The sequence below is a fragment of the Cuculus canorus genome, chromosome 8 (assembly GCF_017976375.1).
Source record: "Cuculus canorus isolate bCucCan1 chromosome 8, bCucCan1.pri, whole genome shotgun sequence".
NCBI classification, from domain to species: Eukaryota; Metazoa; Chordata; class Aves; order Cuculiformes; family Cuculidae; genus Cuculus; species Cuculus canorus.
The window spans coordinates 16,795,462-16,812,752 of NC_071408.1; the positions used below are offsets into that span (position 1 = coordinate 16,795,462).

The following is a 17,291-nucleotide window of genomic DNA, read 5'->3' on the forward strand; positions in this document are numbered from 1 at the left end:
ACATTTGGGGGTTTATATTCAAAAACATAACTTTCACAGCAGCCGGTGATTTTCGTGGTCTGTTATGATGCAACCCATTAGACGGAGAGGAGGGAGATGCACATTTCGGGAAACTTCGATGCATGCTGCAACATGACAAATTACACGCAGGAAATGCTTGAGAATCTGCTCATTTTCTGGTGGCTAGTGCAAGGTATTTACACAATTGTTTAATTCACAATATTCAAGGTATACTGCTTTGTATAGCTAAATCCTGAGTAGGAAAGAAAAATGCACAGAATAGATGCTGAGTTATATCTAGAAATGCAAGAATTGAACAGAATTATTATTGGTGCCTTGTATGTTTGCATAAAAAAATGTAGGTATATGTATACATCAAGATCCAAGTGAATCAGTAGGGATTAATAAGTGATCAAGAAAAGAAGGAAAAAATAAGCTTATAAGTTGCTTAGCCTGGTGACAGCTAAAGATATGTCTCTCAAATGTTGCCACACACTGGAGAAGTTTTTTATACGAAGAAGCATTTATTAAACCACTCCATTAATTTGGAACAGGTAGGGCTGCCACTCTGAACAAGTTAGAAAAATTAAATAATCTAGACTATTAGAAGGTCGTCTTAACTATGTAAAACATATTAATGCTGTTTCACTTGTAAATATTTGTTACTTTATTGCTAAAACACTGTGTGTATATATATAAAAGTGAATATATCTGAATATTGATCATTTCTGTTCTTCTGAGGCAGAAAAAGGATCTAAGAAAACCTATTCCTTCACCTGAAAGGCTTTATCTTAACACATTGGAGAGCAATTTCACTAATAAAAGACTACGCTGGCCAAATTAAAATCTGATGAAAACTGGAAAAATGAAAGACTTTTTTTGACATTTACAATTAATACCACAAAAATGTTAGTTTAATCAGACAATATGGTTAATCACAAAGGTGAAATTGGAAGTTGCCAGACCCGAATGCTACTGTAAAAGTTAATAAATTCAGGCCATAATCATTATGCACATGCTAGTTATAATAATTTACTGTCCGTACCAAATCTTTATAAGCATTGTAATTAAATATAAAATGCACATTAGAATTATAATGAGTAATTAGGGCAACATAACTAATATGCATATAAGTCCCGAAGCTCATTAAAATGTTAAAAGATGAAACCTGTTCTAGCTGGAGTTCTTTTGCATGTTTTCAGTGCCTGTCTGAATGCCAGTGTATCACATGCATTGTTTAAACTGTTTCTTTAGACATTTAATAGCAAAATGAAAATATTTGTGTAGGAAAGCAGATTCAGCAGTACTTTGCATCATTTCTGGATGGAATGTAAGTTGTAAAATTCGATTTCTCAGCACAAATGCCTGACTCATGCTAACATGTTGGTGATATCAGATGAGTAGAAACTGAGCAGGAAGTAATTATAAAGCTCTTTTAGTGCAGGAGTGGGAGAGAAAGATGATTGTTTTCACTTCTTTCTCATTAACATGCTGGGAGAGAGATGGAGTTCAGTGAGTACTCAGCATCGTCACATGAGACTTTAATAGAGGTATTTATTGAAACTTCAATTGTTTCACTAAAATTAAAGAGGATGTGCACACATCAGTGTGTGCATACGCAGTTGATGTAGTGCTCATCTATCCTGAAATCTCTAACAGGTCCCCTCAGGGCTTGCGCGGTGAACTGAGCAAATCGCCTAATGAACTCTCGTCCTCTTTACTTGTGGGATAGGAATAACTCAACCATCACATCATATTCCTGTGAATGCTATGTTGTGCTCCCATCCTGAATGATGCTTTTTTCCATTACTCCTGAATAAGAAGGAAAGTAGGCGGTTGTACTTCTCCCGTGCTCTCTTAGCACTAACTGATACAATCTGAGCTTGTGATGGTACTAGTTGGTGTAGAGGAACGTTGCACCTTGCTGGGTAAGACTTGCATGACTCCCATAAAATGACACCCAACTTGCAGAGAGCGGCTGTGGCATCTTGCATTGCCTCCCTATTCATGTCAGGTCCAGCTCTCCTCCTCGCTAACATGCTGCTTATGTCAAAGCCCTCCTGTGGAGATACATAAACATGCGTCTTGGGTCAATAACAACCTTACCTCCTGAGCCATTTCATGTAGGGACAAATGCAAAAGGGTGTTAGGAAGACCCCAGTTAAGCCGAGTCTCTGAGCACCCACTCAAAAAAGCCTTTCCCAGCAGAGCACTTAGATGTATTTGAGCAATTCATATAAGGTAAGTTCCAGTAGTTTATTTTCAAGTCAGAAGTAAAGCATTTATTTTAAGTGCTCTGTTCTGCAGGGATGAACTGTGGGAGAGGGCTGAACAAGCATCCAATGTAGGGATAGTAAACCTACAGATATGAGTCACAAAATCCTAGTGCTGCTGACAGAAACATATAATCACATATTTTTTTTCTTTGTTATTTTATATGACCATTATTTAGGAGACATAAAAATGTCATTTAAAATTATTGGTCTTGCACAGTGCTTTCTTGTTAATATCACTGTTAAATTTGGCTCCATTGTCTTCTGTTAGACCATTAACTTTTCTCTTACATTCTTCCTTTCGGGCTGTCACCCACTTCCTTCCTCTTGTAGTCTTCCACAGAGCATCAGCTGATGCTCTATGCCTTTGAGACAAGTTGTTATTTTTTTGTTGGCTTGTGTATTTATTATCATTTATTCTACAATAAAGTGCTCTGCACACACTCAGAAGCACGTCTGTGTCTCTGCAACACAACTGAAATATCTTCTCATGTAATTTGAGGAGGGGAAAACCTGGTAAAGCCTTCGGTTGTGGAAGCTGTGGAGTTTGAGGGAAGGTTTACTAGAGCCTTGCTTACCTCCTATCTTCCTTCAGCCTCATATTCTGTTGTGCTGAATCTTTAACCAAAATTTCTCATATTTTTCCACTATTTTTCCAGCTGTAATTTTTAAAATCTATTAAAGCTGCTCTTTAATTTTTACCCTTTAAAACTTTTGTCAGACCTTCAAGCTTGCATCCATCTGTGCTGCCCACCCAGGAACTTTGGCAGCATCTGTTTGCTCGATCAGCTGAGCAGAGTGGACTGCATTGTTAATGATACTGAATGATTTTCTGTAATAATTTAAGTCATCATTAATAAACTCCTGAATAAAAACACTTTCCTAGATGGCCAATATTTATCCTTGCTATCGATTCCCTAAGTGACCATAAAAGCCTGAAAGCACTAGTGGTGGCTCATATGCGGGATTTCCTGCTGCAGTGTGGGCAGCAATGTTGCTGTCACTGGGAGTGCTCCTAAGGGTCTCTCAGGAAGCCTAACAGGGGTTTTGGAAGGCATCTAATTGCTGTTGGGATCGAGTGGGATTTAAATCCTGCACCTCACTAATATAAGAAGGTCAGACACCCTTGGAACCCACACACAGGAAGGGGAGAGTGCACGAAGCCCCCTGCTCTGTTCATAACATCCTATAAAAGGATATCAGCAGAAGGGTGGCAAGTTTGTTGACAATACAAAAGAAAGCAGAGTGAGCTGTAAAGAGCTGCAGGAGTTTCTAATTAGGGGAGAGTGATCCAGCAGGGATAAACAGTGCCGTGACATATGGAGTCTGGTTGCAGGGAGGAACATGGTGGGGAAACCACCATTGCATCTGATTTGGGAATCTTCTAAATTCTTATGGTTCTACCTCGGAGGAGAAGTCACGTTATTTTCTGCATTTTTATTATAGTCCCTCACAAACACCTGCCTGTCAGCCCTCACTAAAGGCCAGATGTTATCCTCCATCCCTCTCTTCTCCTGGGTAGTTTGGCTGATCTTGCACGCTTCTGCTGTACTGGGGAGATTGTTCACCAAAAAGCAATGTCCATTGCGTACCTGTGACAGTAGAATTGAATTGAACCTTGTGAGCACTTATTAACATAATGTATGAACATTCCTCTTGGTGTGTTACGTGTATTTAGTTCAATAAAGTATCCTTTCTGATTGCTATAACATCAAAATGTTTTAAATAGAAGAAAACCCAAATAGCTCCAGCAGTGTAAGAATGCAGATGATGGCAGTGTGACTGACAGCAATAAGATCAAATCACAAATGGCTTCTCAAAAATTAGTCTTTGTAGATTACATGGAAAACTATTTTAAAAAAATAAAAGAAGCAGTGGAGACCCAAGGATCTCATCCTATGTGTTTGTTTCTTTCCTTTCCAAAATGAACCTTGGCAACCAGCAGCAGAGGGTATTTAGGTGTGTAATTTCATCTGGAGTTATTCGATGTTCCACACTAGTGGGAGCAGTAGGTCTGATGGATTTTTGGCTCAGCACGTTGCTAATCAGTGCATCAGAAATGTGCCTGCATCACACAGTTTCTCTTTATAATAAAAATAAGAAAATAACCTGACAATGAAAAATCTAAAAGAATGGTGGCTCTAAGCTATCTTTGGTTTGTGTTTTCATACGGTATTAACTCCAGATTTCCTAAAGCAGAGAATATTGATTTTTATTTTTATTCTGAACAAACAGAAGCTGAAATACTTCTGAAAGGGAGATCTAAGAGTACTTTCTTTTCAGATGTTTTTCAGTATTTTCCAAACAAATCTCTGCATCTCTCAGTGGCAAAATCCAGAATTGTAACTTGTAGCTGGGATCCGGCCAACATCCATCACCTTCCTGGCCGCGTGGTTCCTGGTGCTCGGGCATGGTACTTTTTGGAAAACAAATTCATGCCTGATTCAGACCTTTGCTAGTCTTGTATTTGCTCCTTCTGCTGAGCTCATAAGAATTAAATGTTTTCTGTGTAGTGTTTGCATAGTGCAGTAAGTTAATTTCAATCAGGTTTTTTACTAAAAGTCCTACCCGTTCTAAATTAGAAAACCATTGAAGTAACTTCACTTGGCAGCAACGCACTGCTGGTATTACATCTTGTGATGACACCCTCCCTCAGGCAAAGTGTTGATGAACTGGAAGACTTCAAGGTACCACAAAAAACAAACACATTTTTTTGAAAATATGATGTCTGATATGAGAGGTGGAACTGAGTTAAGTTTAGGCTGAGTTTGATTAGCTAAATGAGGACTAAGAAATGAACACACAAGTCTTAAATTGGGTAAAAATTTTCTTCAAAGAGAATTTTAGTCCTGCTCTTCGTATCACTGGGAAAATCATGACTGACAGTCTAAAGCTGCAGCAAGGTGCATACCTGTAACTGTGCAGATAAGTAAGTGAGAGTGTGTTGCTATCCAGGAAGGCTGTGGATCTCCTGGAGCTTTGAAAACTCAGGATGAAGGGGTGCATCAGGACTACCTGGATCAGGCTGGCCCCTCTTGAGGCAGACAGTTGGATCAGGTCCCCCTAGCAATCCAGAACCACGATGTCAGATAGGCACTGGTAAATGGAGAAGTGAGCTGGTATTTCTCTGAATGCCTGGAGTTCGGGGTTGCTGCCCTGCAGCTGGGAGCCCCAGTTATGGTCATGCATGAACTAATGGTAGAGAAATGTCTTAGAGGTTACGTTACAGTGCTCACTTATTTTGTACAACTTGAAGAAAGCAATGGGAATGCTGGCAGCTAGTCTCTGGTCCCAGGGCAGATGGAAACCATGTGTGAGAGGTAGACCTCTTCCTGGTCATAATCCAGCTTTCAGAAACCTCTGTTGGCCATGTGCCATGCAGTAAATATTCATTTTCTTCCACCATTTAGGTGGTGCCTACATTTTGTATGGTTTATCTTGCACAAGTTTTGCATTTATATGGTTTACCTCACACAATTTTAGTATTATTCTATACTGCAGAATACTGCAGAAGCTGATCCATGGGGTTTATGGTGCTCTGAGTAGCTGCTAGTGCCACGCAGTGTTGTAGGAGCAGATGCAAAGTGTAACCCATTCACAGCTCTTCAAGCGATCCGTCTCACTTAAAGTTATTTTTTAAAAGTCTTGGCTGCACAGACTGTGTCATTTCTCAGGAAGGAGTGAATTTGTACTTCCTTGCTGTTTCTATGGAGTAAAAACTCCATAAAAAGTGCTAAGAGTGTGTGTTTGTTTTCCCTGGGATGTGACAGCTGGATTCCTGTGTGGTGTCCTACACACCTGGAAAAGCAGCCCTTGATAGTGTTGGTGAAGGATGAGTGTGTGATGGAGCTGACCTGCCCATGCGGAGAACCCGGCTGTCACTCTACTCCTGCATATATCTGGTGCTTCCTTTGTGTGGCTGGTTCCCATAAAAGATTATGGTCTCTTAATGTGGCATGCTCGGCAATGGATGAGATGGTGAAAGAAGCAGACAAGAGCCAGTCAGCATTTTACACATACATAAACACCTTAGAGCAACATCTGGAAAACTGCCTTGGAAAAAAATAAACAGATTTTTATTTATAAGTTCTGTGGTTTAGTTTTATAGTGGTTTTACGATGCACATAAATTATTGCTTAAAAACAGAAGATGTAAAAGAAATTCGAGGGAGAAGGCATTTACTGTTCAGCCTTTCCTTTGATAATCTCTTTCCTGAGGAATTTGCTCTGTTTTGTTTTCAGGTTATGGTTGCTTTTTGCTGGCAACCGGAAAAACTGACAATGGCGTTTAATCTTTATTTGTATCTCTAGTTCTAAGCTTAAAATATTTATTGCTATTTAAAATGTTTACTATCTTAAAAGACAAAATGTATTTACTGAGACAACTCTATATCCAGTGTAATACTGGAAACACTGTGCTGGTTTATGGTATTCGCAGTCGCCTCATAATTGCAAAGGTAAGTTTGCTCTTTTAGTATGCAAAATAAGATCTCAAAGGCCATGTGAGCCAATGGGGTTTATGGGGCATTTGCAGAAGCCAGTGCAGAAGATACGTGGTGTTGGCCATGTTCCCTTCGTTTCAGACCCCTGCACCCTGGCTGCTAACAGACCCCTTCTCAGCTGTGGGGCATCCTCCCCACCGAGGCAAGTGGGACCTCACAGCCTCTCAGCCAGCATCAGTGGTGGGGCCTCCTCTGCTTTTCTCCAATTCTTGTACAACACTACCGCTTACAAATTGCTACACTTTATGTCGAGTAACTGAGTTGGAAAAACAGCTTTTTTGAGTATGGGATTTATATTTCTTCATGTCTCAGTTACGTTTTTTACACCAGGTACACAGAATATATATCGGGATCTTCTGTGTGGGCTAATTTTTACGCTGCTTGAAGAAAATGTGGTTGAATGTGAATCAAGCTGTAAAACATATGCCAGGCTGAGATGAACATAGAGCTTGCTGCACAGAAGTGGCGTTAAACAATCTGCGTAACTAGATGCAAATATCCAATTTACAATTCTTTTTTTTCAGTTGCCCCCACAATTCAGGAACTTAAATCCAGCGGTGTGATGCTTGGAGGGAATGGACTGATACGGTGCGAAGGTGCAGGAGTTCCTGCCCCGGTCTTTGAGTGGTACAAAGGAGAGAGGAAGTAAGTAGCCAGCGCTTGCCGACCCACTCATGCTGCTGGGGACCCATGTGGAAGAGAAAGGAGACTGCCAGGCTGGGTTTGTCCCCTATGAATACAAGTTCAGTAGGCTGTCCTGAAATTAATGCTGCACTTTGAACAGAGTGTACTTGGAGGTGTTGGCTGCCAGCAGCCATTCTCTACAACTTTTGGTGGAATTTCGTGCTATCCTTTTGGTCATAGTTTCTATGCTCAAAAATGAGGTGTAAATAGGCTGTCTGTGGCTGGGCTGTGATAGTGATAATTCCAATAATGAGCCTAACATTTAAATATGCCTTAGTAATTACGGCCTTTTAAGTGTAGTAATCAGAAAGATACTGAAAATGTTTACTAAAAGAATTTTTTTTTTAATTTTTATTTAAATTCATCTTCATGGGTTTCTCACTGAGGGTTTTGGGCATGGAAAGGTTGGTTCATGAACAAGACTTTCAACTAAACCTTAATGTGTACTAATTTTCACCCAGTTGTGCCATTTAGTGGCCTAGAAAACACGTTTATACTCCAGAAACTTGAGTAGAGCTGCTGCACTTCACTGCACCCAAGAGGGCGTCAGGGAAGCACTCAGTGCTCGAACCCTAAAAACTGCCTGTTCGTTTTGGTTTCGTTTACAGTCAGCTTTACTTTCAGGTCATTAGTGCTGTGTGATGATGACAGGTAGCTCCACAGAGTCATCTTTATTTCAAAAGGCAGCTCATTAAACAGGTAGCAATTTTTCTTATTGAATAGGATATTTAATTTTACAGCTTTTAGCTTACCTAAGATCTCATTTCTGTTACATTTACATCTTGGTGCAAAAGCAAATGGATATTGTCCCTTGTAAGCAACTGTCCATATGTGTCTTCTAGCCTCTGGAATTTCCTGGCTTCCCAGTGCTGGGTTTCTCAGCTCAAACATCCCATTAAACCTGGGAGTTGACATGTGAATATTAATGACCATTTTTCATACAAAGCCGTCTGTCAGCTCATTTCTCCCTGGCCAGCTGCTCCCCTTCAGGAGCATTAACTGCTCATCTTCCTTTCTGAGTTTTCAAAGCATTCATAACTATTGTACTTTTTAGCATTCTCTAAAACAGTGTAATTGATCTTTACTATATATAACAGCAAAAGTTTTTCTTCTGTTGGTGGAATTTATCTGCATCCTATATCCAAAGATGCATATGATAATGGATTCATGTTGGGGGGAGCTGCACCAGAAACATATTTTATGTAGAAAGTATTGTAGTGCAGGTTTTAGCACTCTGGAATCAATTAGCCATTTCCAGTATGATAATTACCTTTCTATTTATAACATTGACCCATTCCTTTCTTCATGAGCACATTCAGTGCCACAGCAGCATCAGGAAAGACTAAGCAGAGCGTTTCAGGATGCTGATGTTGTGCCTTCTGTTTCCTGTTTCAGTTGATGTATCACCCGAGGCTTGCTGTAATCAGCAAGAAATGTACTGCCCTATTGTGTCTTACTGCTCAAATATTGTGCTAAATCTAGTGGTGCATCCTTATTTTCATTAAACTGTTGTTGACAGCTGTGCTAGACATATATGACTACAAAGGTACTGGAAATCCCCAAACCTCCACCACTTGCAGGAAAGAGGAAAACGTGTACACGTTGGTTTTTCCCTCCAGTATTTCCCTCTACCTCTGGATGATGGGAAGCCAGCACAGAATGAGCCTTTGACATCTCAGTTGTTGTTTTCATGCAAAACTGGGGAGAGTCAGACTTCATAGGTAGTTCAGCATAGCACGTACATTATTCTGCAGGTAATTTGAAAACATACTACAAGACTAAATTTATGTACTGGGAGTGCACACCCTGCTATGTTTTCTGCTAACGTAATAAAGAGAATCCCATTTTAAGCAGTTAGTCTTGGACTGGGGCTTTGTTTTCTAGATCAGAATGAATCTTTGAATAAATGAACAGCGGGAGTTAGATCTGAAACCCTAAGTATATGTTCGCTGTCTGAAACAAGCCTTTTGGGCCTGTAAACTACATTGTTGTTACTTAGATTAATGTAAATCCAAACCCACAGTTTCCAGACTCCAGGGATCATCTCATCATAAAACAGCCATTAAAACTAAACATAAAAGCAGCTGTAGACTACATCTAGTTAAAACTACTGGTCTTCAAGGCAGAGAGTTTGCAGGATTATTAATTCTGCTTTATCACCAAGCTCACAAGAGTTGCTATTTGTTCACTTTACATAAGCACTGGCACACAAGCATGCTTTGCAATATTCTTCCTGGCCAAGCACAAGGCGAGGAGACCAAAGCCCAAGAGCTGCAGCCTGTGGGAGGCTGTGTGGCTTTCTAGGGCAGGGAGCAGGCAGGGAGCACCCTGAATCCTCCCTGCTGGGGAAAAGTGAAGGCAGGTCTCGGGAAGGCAGGTTTCACACCATTTAGCACTTAATCTGTTAAGAATAGTGCCTTGAGCTCCACATGGGAGCTGTGAGGTGGCTGCACAGCCCTGAGCCTGCACCCGCTCTGCAGGGCCAGACGTGCTTGGGGACTGTTGGCCAGGGACCAGTGTGCTGGGCAGCAGCTCCAGGGGAGAGTTCCCCAGGATGGGGAGGGTGAGGTGAGCTACGAAGCGTGTCATCACAGCAACTGCTTGTGAGTGGTGTAAATCTCTGTTGGAAACCCAAAATGCACAACTGAATCACATTAAAAAGATACTGGAAATGTGGTGGAAAAGTTCGTGAAAGCATGTTGAAATTAAACAAGTGTTTGACATCTAAAACTGCATGAGGATTCCTGATGGACAAGAGGATGGTTTCACTGTGCCGACTCGGTTTCTGAAGCTCACAACTGTTCAAGTATGCTATGTTACAGAGTTATGCAGAAATTAGATCTCAGACATCAAACAACCACAGGGATGAAGCTCAAAAGTCACCTATCTAAAAATATTAATTCCCTCATCCTTGACAAAGCAAACAAGACAGTCATTTGAAATAACAAAACTCATTATAATGCCTTTACTATATTATAATAACACGAAAATATTCAAATATGAAACCAAAGTTGGGTACCCTTTGGGACTGATACTGATGCACAATCTTCTTCAGACGCACAGGTGTAATTGCTTTAATAAAAAAAGAGATCAGATTTCCCTTTATAGTTAGTGGCACCAAGAAGTAAGGTGAAGAAATGTGCAGGCTGGCTGTGCATGAGTTAAACTGTTCTTCCAGCCTGAGAAGTAACTTGGTAAACCCCCTAACAAGTAATAAATGCCATGTTCAGTCAATAAGCCAGCCTGAGCGGCATGCGGGAGTAATTAATTTAAAAGTATAAGAATCTGGTTCTTACAATTGCAAATGGAAATTCTCAAAACTGCTGAGTTTATGTTAACTAATGCAGACTCTTCAGTCCGTTAATTATCTCACTTTGATATGCATATCACTCTGATTTCATTTACTCCACTTCTAGTTCTGGCCTCTCATTGTCAACAAGTTCCTAGCAGGAATGTGGAGGGAAGGTTACACCATCTCTCTGCAGCTGCTTTGGTGCAGCACTGGCAGAGGCATGGGATGGGGCATGGGAACAGCAGAAATCACATCACCCGCTGTTTTCCGGGAAAAAAAAATCATTACACCTTACAACTGTAAACAGAGATGTTGTAGTTCAAATAGCAGTTGTGGCTCAGGAGGATGAGTGGAGGTGGCTTGGAAAGAGCTGAGAGGAATAAGGTGTAGGTGAAAGTGAATCTATCACTCTAGTACCATGATGTCCTCTGGGAGAGGGGCAGGAAAGCGGACACAGGAGCTTAAATCCCAAAAGGCAGGATGGGATGGTGGCTGTTGCTGCAGCTTGTGCTCTCCCTGCTGGGGAAGCCGCATCCAAAGGAAAGTATCTTGCCTGAGGCAGGACACACTAACTCAGGTTGCTGCTGAGTACCCGCCTGCTCTGCCTCCCCAAGAACCACAGGCACAGCCTCAGGCACTGCCATGCTGATAGTGCTGTCATCAGCTGTGACCATGGGAGCCTCATAGCAGGGTGTGTTTTGGGGCAAAGGAGGCTCTTTGGTTTTCTGGAGAGGCAGACAGGGAAGGGACGTTTATTGGCAGTTTTAGAAGGAGAACATCCCTGTGTAGAAGCATGTGCATGGGTGAAATAATAAAATTCTGCCTTTCACAAGTCTGGGTTTGGTTCACCCCAAACTGGGCATTTCAATCCCTTTTTGTTCTTTTTCTCATAAAACAGAGCGTATCCATTAATTGTGCTACATTCACTCCCCAACGATGGGTTGCAGAGCAGACCTGAGTCCTTTACAGCAACACAGACTGCATGGAGTAGAGAAGCCCCCTGTATATGCAGCAGCAGATAGTTATTAAGTGGGAACAGAGGCACTCATTTAATGATTAGAAGTACTCTATCCACAATATGCAGAGGTGCAATTAATGATAGACTTAAAATGTTTTTAGACAGAATGCTAAAAGATTGCATTCAGTCTCAGGATACATGATTATATTCTTCAACGTGTAAGACAAATACTGTATACTTAATCTGGAACTCCGCTCCTTATGTGAAATATAAGTAATGAATAATCAGCTGTAGCTAGTATTTTAATAACATGGTTACCCTTCTCATCTCCTTGTTTGATCAGACATGGTTTATCTACAACAGCAACACATGAACTGGTCATCTTTCTTTACCCCAGTGCAGCAGCAATGTATCTGGCATGGCTTTGGAAGCAACATCAAAAGACCTGCACAGTTCCCGTGAAATTTGAGGTGGGAAGCTCAGAGCCAGGGAAAGAGAGTGAGGTGAAAAGAGCCCTGTTTTGGCTTTTTCTTATGCATCATTAACTGGTTTCTGCCCGGGCTGCTGTCTCAGAATGCAGTGCTGCTGTAGCACATCTTTCCAAACTGTAAGTCTAAATCATAGCTGTAAAGTAAACTGTGGGCACAATCCTACACACACACTTCTGGCTGTCTAATCCTTATCTATCATCAGCTGGAGGTGTGTAAGGACACAAGCAATCTCCAGAGTCTGACAAAACACTTTCTGTAAGTCTTAATGTAATACTTTTCTGCCCCAAATAAGGGTATTTAAATTTTTACTTAGGTTTGCTCAATTTAACATCTAAGCTCTCCATCTGAGAGTTTATATCTTGTCTTATGGCCAGGCAGGCAGGGCGACGGGCATCAGTCTTTATTTTCTTTTAAATGTAGGGGGGACAGGCAGAAACTCTTCCCCTCAACATTCCTAAGCTCCAGCGTTGCCCATGGCCTCTCTGATCTGCCACTATGATAATTTTGCTGGACAGACTACAGAGGCAGCTTGCAAAGATCTTACCGTGCAGCCAGTCATGTCTGTAAAAACAAAACAAAAAAAAAAAAAAAGAAAGAAAGAAAAAGAAAAAAGAGAAAGAAAAAAAAATTATTCCTTAGGGTATATGAGTTACAGAAATTTTCTTTTTGCTTTCTAGACTGATCAATGGTCAACAAGGAATTACTATTAAAAATTATAGTACAAGATCACTTCTTACTGTTACCAATGTGACAGAAGAGCATTTTGGCAACTATACATGTGTCGCTGCCAACAAGCTAGGGACGACAAATGCCAGCCTGCCTCTCAACCGTAAGTAACGTGGACATGTGGCAAATGTTCATCATTGGTTTTTTCCACATACATGGATTCAAAAGCAAAAAAAACAGTAGTTTGATTTTTTCCTCTGATTTCTTCAAAAGGTACATCAATATCATTGTGTTCCTCAGTACTAGGCAATAATGAACCTGGTTACTTATTCCGTGCTGTGTAAGGGTTTCTGTTCTGAAAGTGATGGCACATTTAGGGGGTATTGATGAGTTACAAATCTACAAAAAAAGTACTAACAAACCCAACCCGTCGTCATGGTATACACATAGAATTAGCATGACAAAATCTTTCTGCTCAGAATATCAATGATGGATCACAAAGGTACCACTGTAAATAAGGTTAAACACTCTTTCACATAGTTTCAAGGAGTGTACTGAGTTGAATAACTGGGGTGTGCCTGAGCTCTTCTTACAGGTCGGTTTGTCTGTTGTTGTCCTCTCATACAGAGCAGTCACGTAGGACTTGAATCTTTTCAAAAAAAGACAATAATCAGTGTAATAGGCAAGGCAATGGACTGAGATATTTTATCATGGAGGTTGTCTGAAATGGGTCTCAAATGTCCTGCTTGAAAGATATTTTTACCTGTGAATTTGTAGTATTTCACCTTTGTTGACTATCTATCCGTTACTGGCATCCAGAGATGTTCTTATTTGAACTTTCACCGTTCCAAGAGTGATAAAACTGAAAGGAAAGAAAAAAAATTAGAATATATCCTACACATTTTTCTCTGTATAAAGATATTCCTTATTGAGTAGAAATGCAGATCCTAGGGTTATTGCCTTCTAACTGTGAAACTTCATTCTGAATATACATCCTATATGATAAGTATTGTCAGTATATTCTAAGTTACTGCAGAAGTGAGGTAGTAAGAAGAAAATAGCATAAAGCCTTTGCTGCTGTTTTATTTAGTAATTGAGAAATCACTACTGTTACACTTATTTTAAACAGAAAATGCAAGAAGTGAAAGCAAGGGAATATTATGCCAGTAGCAGGTAGAATTTGGAGTACTTGCAATTCACAGAAGGTACAATGAAGGATTAGTTTAATTTTGAAGAGAGCTGAGCTGAATCTGTTTCATAGTTGCTGCCAGGATCTTATAAGTTTTATGTTGTTGATATACCATGTGGCCACCCTTAAATGTACTTGGAGAGGCAAAGTTTGGAAATGTCATATAAGTACCAAATACATTGTTATATGATGTACACGAGGTGTTCTCCATCGTGAAAGGGATGGGATGTGTGAAACAGAACAGTATGAGGGAAAATACTGCAATCTGAGTCTGGTCCTGACCTCACAGAGTGGAATATGGGCGTGATGTTAGCACAGAGGTTTGAATGAAAGATCTAGGTGAAATGTCTTATTTCTTACTGTGGATTTTTTTCAATCTAGTCAAAACAAGGAGAGTTTTCCAAAATTTGGTGAAATAGATTGCAGCTGGGCATGAAGATCATTTGGCGGAGTTTTTTTCCTTGCTCATAGTTTGCTTTAATATGATCTAAAAAGAGTATCACTTTTAAAATATATAAATGAATGTAGCAACTTATTAAGTATGGAATTCTTAATACTTCAGAGAGAATTTTCTCTTGTGAAAAGCTCCTTAACTTTTATTTTGTTAGCAATGATAACTGATCATATGCACAGTTTTAGATATGGGGGGAAGTGTTAGTAGACACTAACTTAGAATGGTTGGTTGCAAAATTTGAAGTCAAATATAGACTTAGGTATAATTTGATCATCACATTTCTTGACAAATATTAAAAATTAGACCTCGATGTTTTATTTCAAAATGTATTTTAAACTGTTGTTTGCATTGGTGCAATACAATCTGAGATGTGGAGCAGTCAGAACAGCACTGTCAGTACAGCTGCCATAGTAGCCATGATTTGGGAGCCCTGCCGCATGCCCTGCTGCGTTCCTGTGCAAAACCTCAATGGGTGCATAAAGACACAGGGTTTTTTATCAAAATGCTGCCACAACGTGCAGCAGCAGTGGGAGCTCTTCAAATCCTGAGCGTGGAAGCCTGCACACCTTCACTGTTATGTATTGGCACATTGCCCGACATCGCTAAGTAATTGCTGATTGACTGTTTCTGTCTGCTATTAGGGCTTTTTTAAGAAAAATGTTTATAATAGAGTTAGAAAATCTGTGTTTTCTTTCTTTGCACATCCCCATGTAATATATAAATGGCATCGTAGCTGTGCACTGCTGGGAGCTTTTTTTCGGGAACAGAGCTAAGCATAATCTCTGTTATAGGTCTCTGCATCCTATGCAGGTGTAAAACTCAAGGATACCAGAAAAAAAGATTATTTCTTCTGCTACCAAGAGGGCTCTGGCTTTCAGTGATCCATAAATGCAACCTTGGGCTAACAGAAAGTCATAAAGCAGGTGAAGGCATGTCAGGACAAGGTAAAAGATGACTTTGAGTGGCTGTGGCCGTCAACTGAGCAAAACAGAAAATAGATTAATGGAGCTGTACATGACAGTGCCCATGAGGTGGATGGGACAGATAGCTAGATCAGCTTGCAAAAGAACCTTATGTCTAGGGAGTTAGGAACACCCTAGATCCCACAAATGTAACGAAATGTATCATGTTCCTAACTGAGGAGTGTTGGCTGTGTCTAAGATCTAGCTATTAATAATAAATTCAACAGCTGTAAAATACAAAGACTGAGCCTTGCGGGAAAAATACAGAGAAGCAGTGGTTCCAATAAATTAATAATGAATGGCAATTTGCTAATTATTCATGGCTAAGTACTCTGTATCATCCAAATATGTTGTACTTTGCGGGTAAGTGCACAAGTAGGTGATCCTCCCAGAACACTGCCTGTGGAGTGCTTATTGGACAGTCCCATCCTGCCATCTATGGGCCTGATTTATCAGATGTTTAGCACTGCCTAAGCTAGCTTTTCCCAGAATTTCTGGTACTTAAGAATGCAGTCCTTTCCTGTAAAGAAAGAATGAATTTGCTAATTCATTCAACCCACAAGGTGAGGCATTATGGTGTATATGCAGGCTAAGAGGTTCCATCTAGAGGGATGAAGAGCCAATGAGGAATGGAATAGACCTTTTTTAATTAAGCAGATTTTGCTTTTAAATTAGCGTAATTTTTATTTGAGACAAAAGACATTTTCCTACAAACAAATTTGCAAGGCCACTGCAAGGGGAGGGAGTTATCATTAACCATTAGCACTGAGGTAGGTTTATTCAATTGTTTTTCTCGAGCAGCCAGAACTGATAGAGTCTCTATCGCTGCTAAAGCACCAATGAACTTACTGAGATGTCTCCTGTCTTTGCTCTCTCCTTGCCAGGAGGCACAGTTGGTAGTGGATTTCTAATTTTCTCTTACCAAAGCTGAGTGGCAAAAAGTTTTTGTGGCAAAAAGTTTTCCTGCCTTTCATTGATGAGGCTAAAGGTGTAGCCATTGCCCATCCCCTGCTCCCCACAGCAGAATGTGTGGTGAGATGCTGCCATCACAAGTCCTCAATGAGCCAGGTACAGGACTGAGCTCTGCTCTGCAGCACCAGAGATCCTGGCTATATCTGTCTGGTTGTAGGGTGCATCAGTTTAGTGTCCTGGTTTGGTCAGGGGTGCAACACCAACCCCAAGCCTATATAATCTTGTCTTCATCTCCTCTTTCCTCTGTGTAAGCACTTGTTAAATTAGGGCAGAAAACTCAGTGGTTGCTGAAATCCTGCATTTTTAATCTGCATGTAGATTTAACCTATACATCCAAAGAAATTAGGACTACTTAAGAGACTGTTCATAGAGGTATTAAATTCACTCCTACATATGTGATATCTGCGTGTCCCCTGAAGATACGTCATCTACAAAAGTCTGGATTCATGCAAGCCTTCACCTCACAGAAGGCGAAAATAATCACTGCTCCTCTAGTAGATATGTGTGGGGTTATTCTTAACTAAAAGTATTCGTTTTATTTTCTAAAGAGCACTTTCTATACTTTCCTACATTGGAGAAGTGAGCCTGTGAGAATGGAGAAATGGGCCTGTGAGAACCTCATGAGGTTCAACAAGGCCAAGTGCAAGGTCCTGCACCTGGGTTGGGGCAATCCTCGTTTTCAGTACACGATGGGAGATGATGTGATTGAGAGTAGCCCTGCAGAGAAGGACTTGGGGGTCCTAGTCGAGGAGAAGCTCAACACAAGCCGGCCATGTGCGCTCGCAGCCCAGAAGGCCAACTGTGTCCTGAGCTGCATCAAAAGAAGTGTGGCCAGCAGGGTGAGAGAGG

The 17,291-nt window shown here is 40.6% G+C and overlaps 1 protein-coding gene across 1 annotated transcript in view; it reads left to right on the forward strand.

The window, feature by feature from the left end:
- Positions 1-17,291, forward strand: part of NEGR1 (neuronal growth regulator 1) — a 294,465-nt gene that overhangs the window by 220,442 nt on the left and 56,732 nt on the right. The window contains exons 5-6 of the mRNA XM_054073465.1: positions 7,299-7,419; positions 12,877-13,028. Of these exons, the coding sequence (XP_053929440.1) occupies positions 7,299-7,419; positions 12,877-13,028 (273 nt within the window). The remainder of the gene's footprint in view (positions 1-7,298; positions 7,420-12,876; positions 13,029-17,291) is intronic.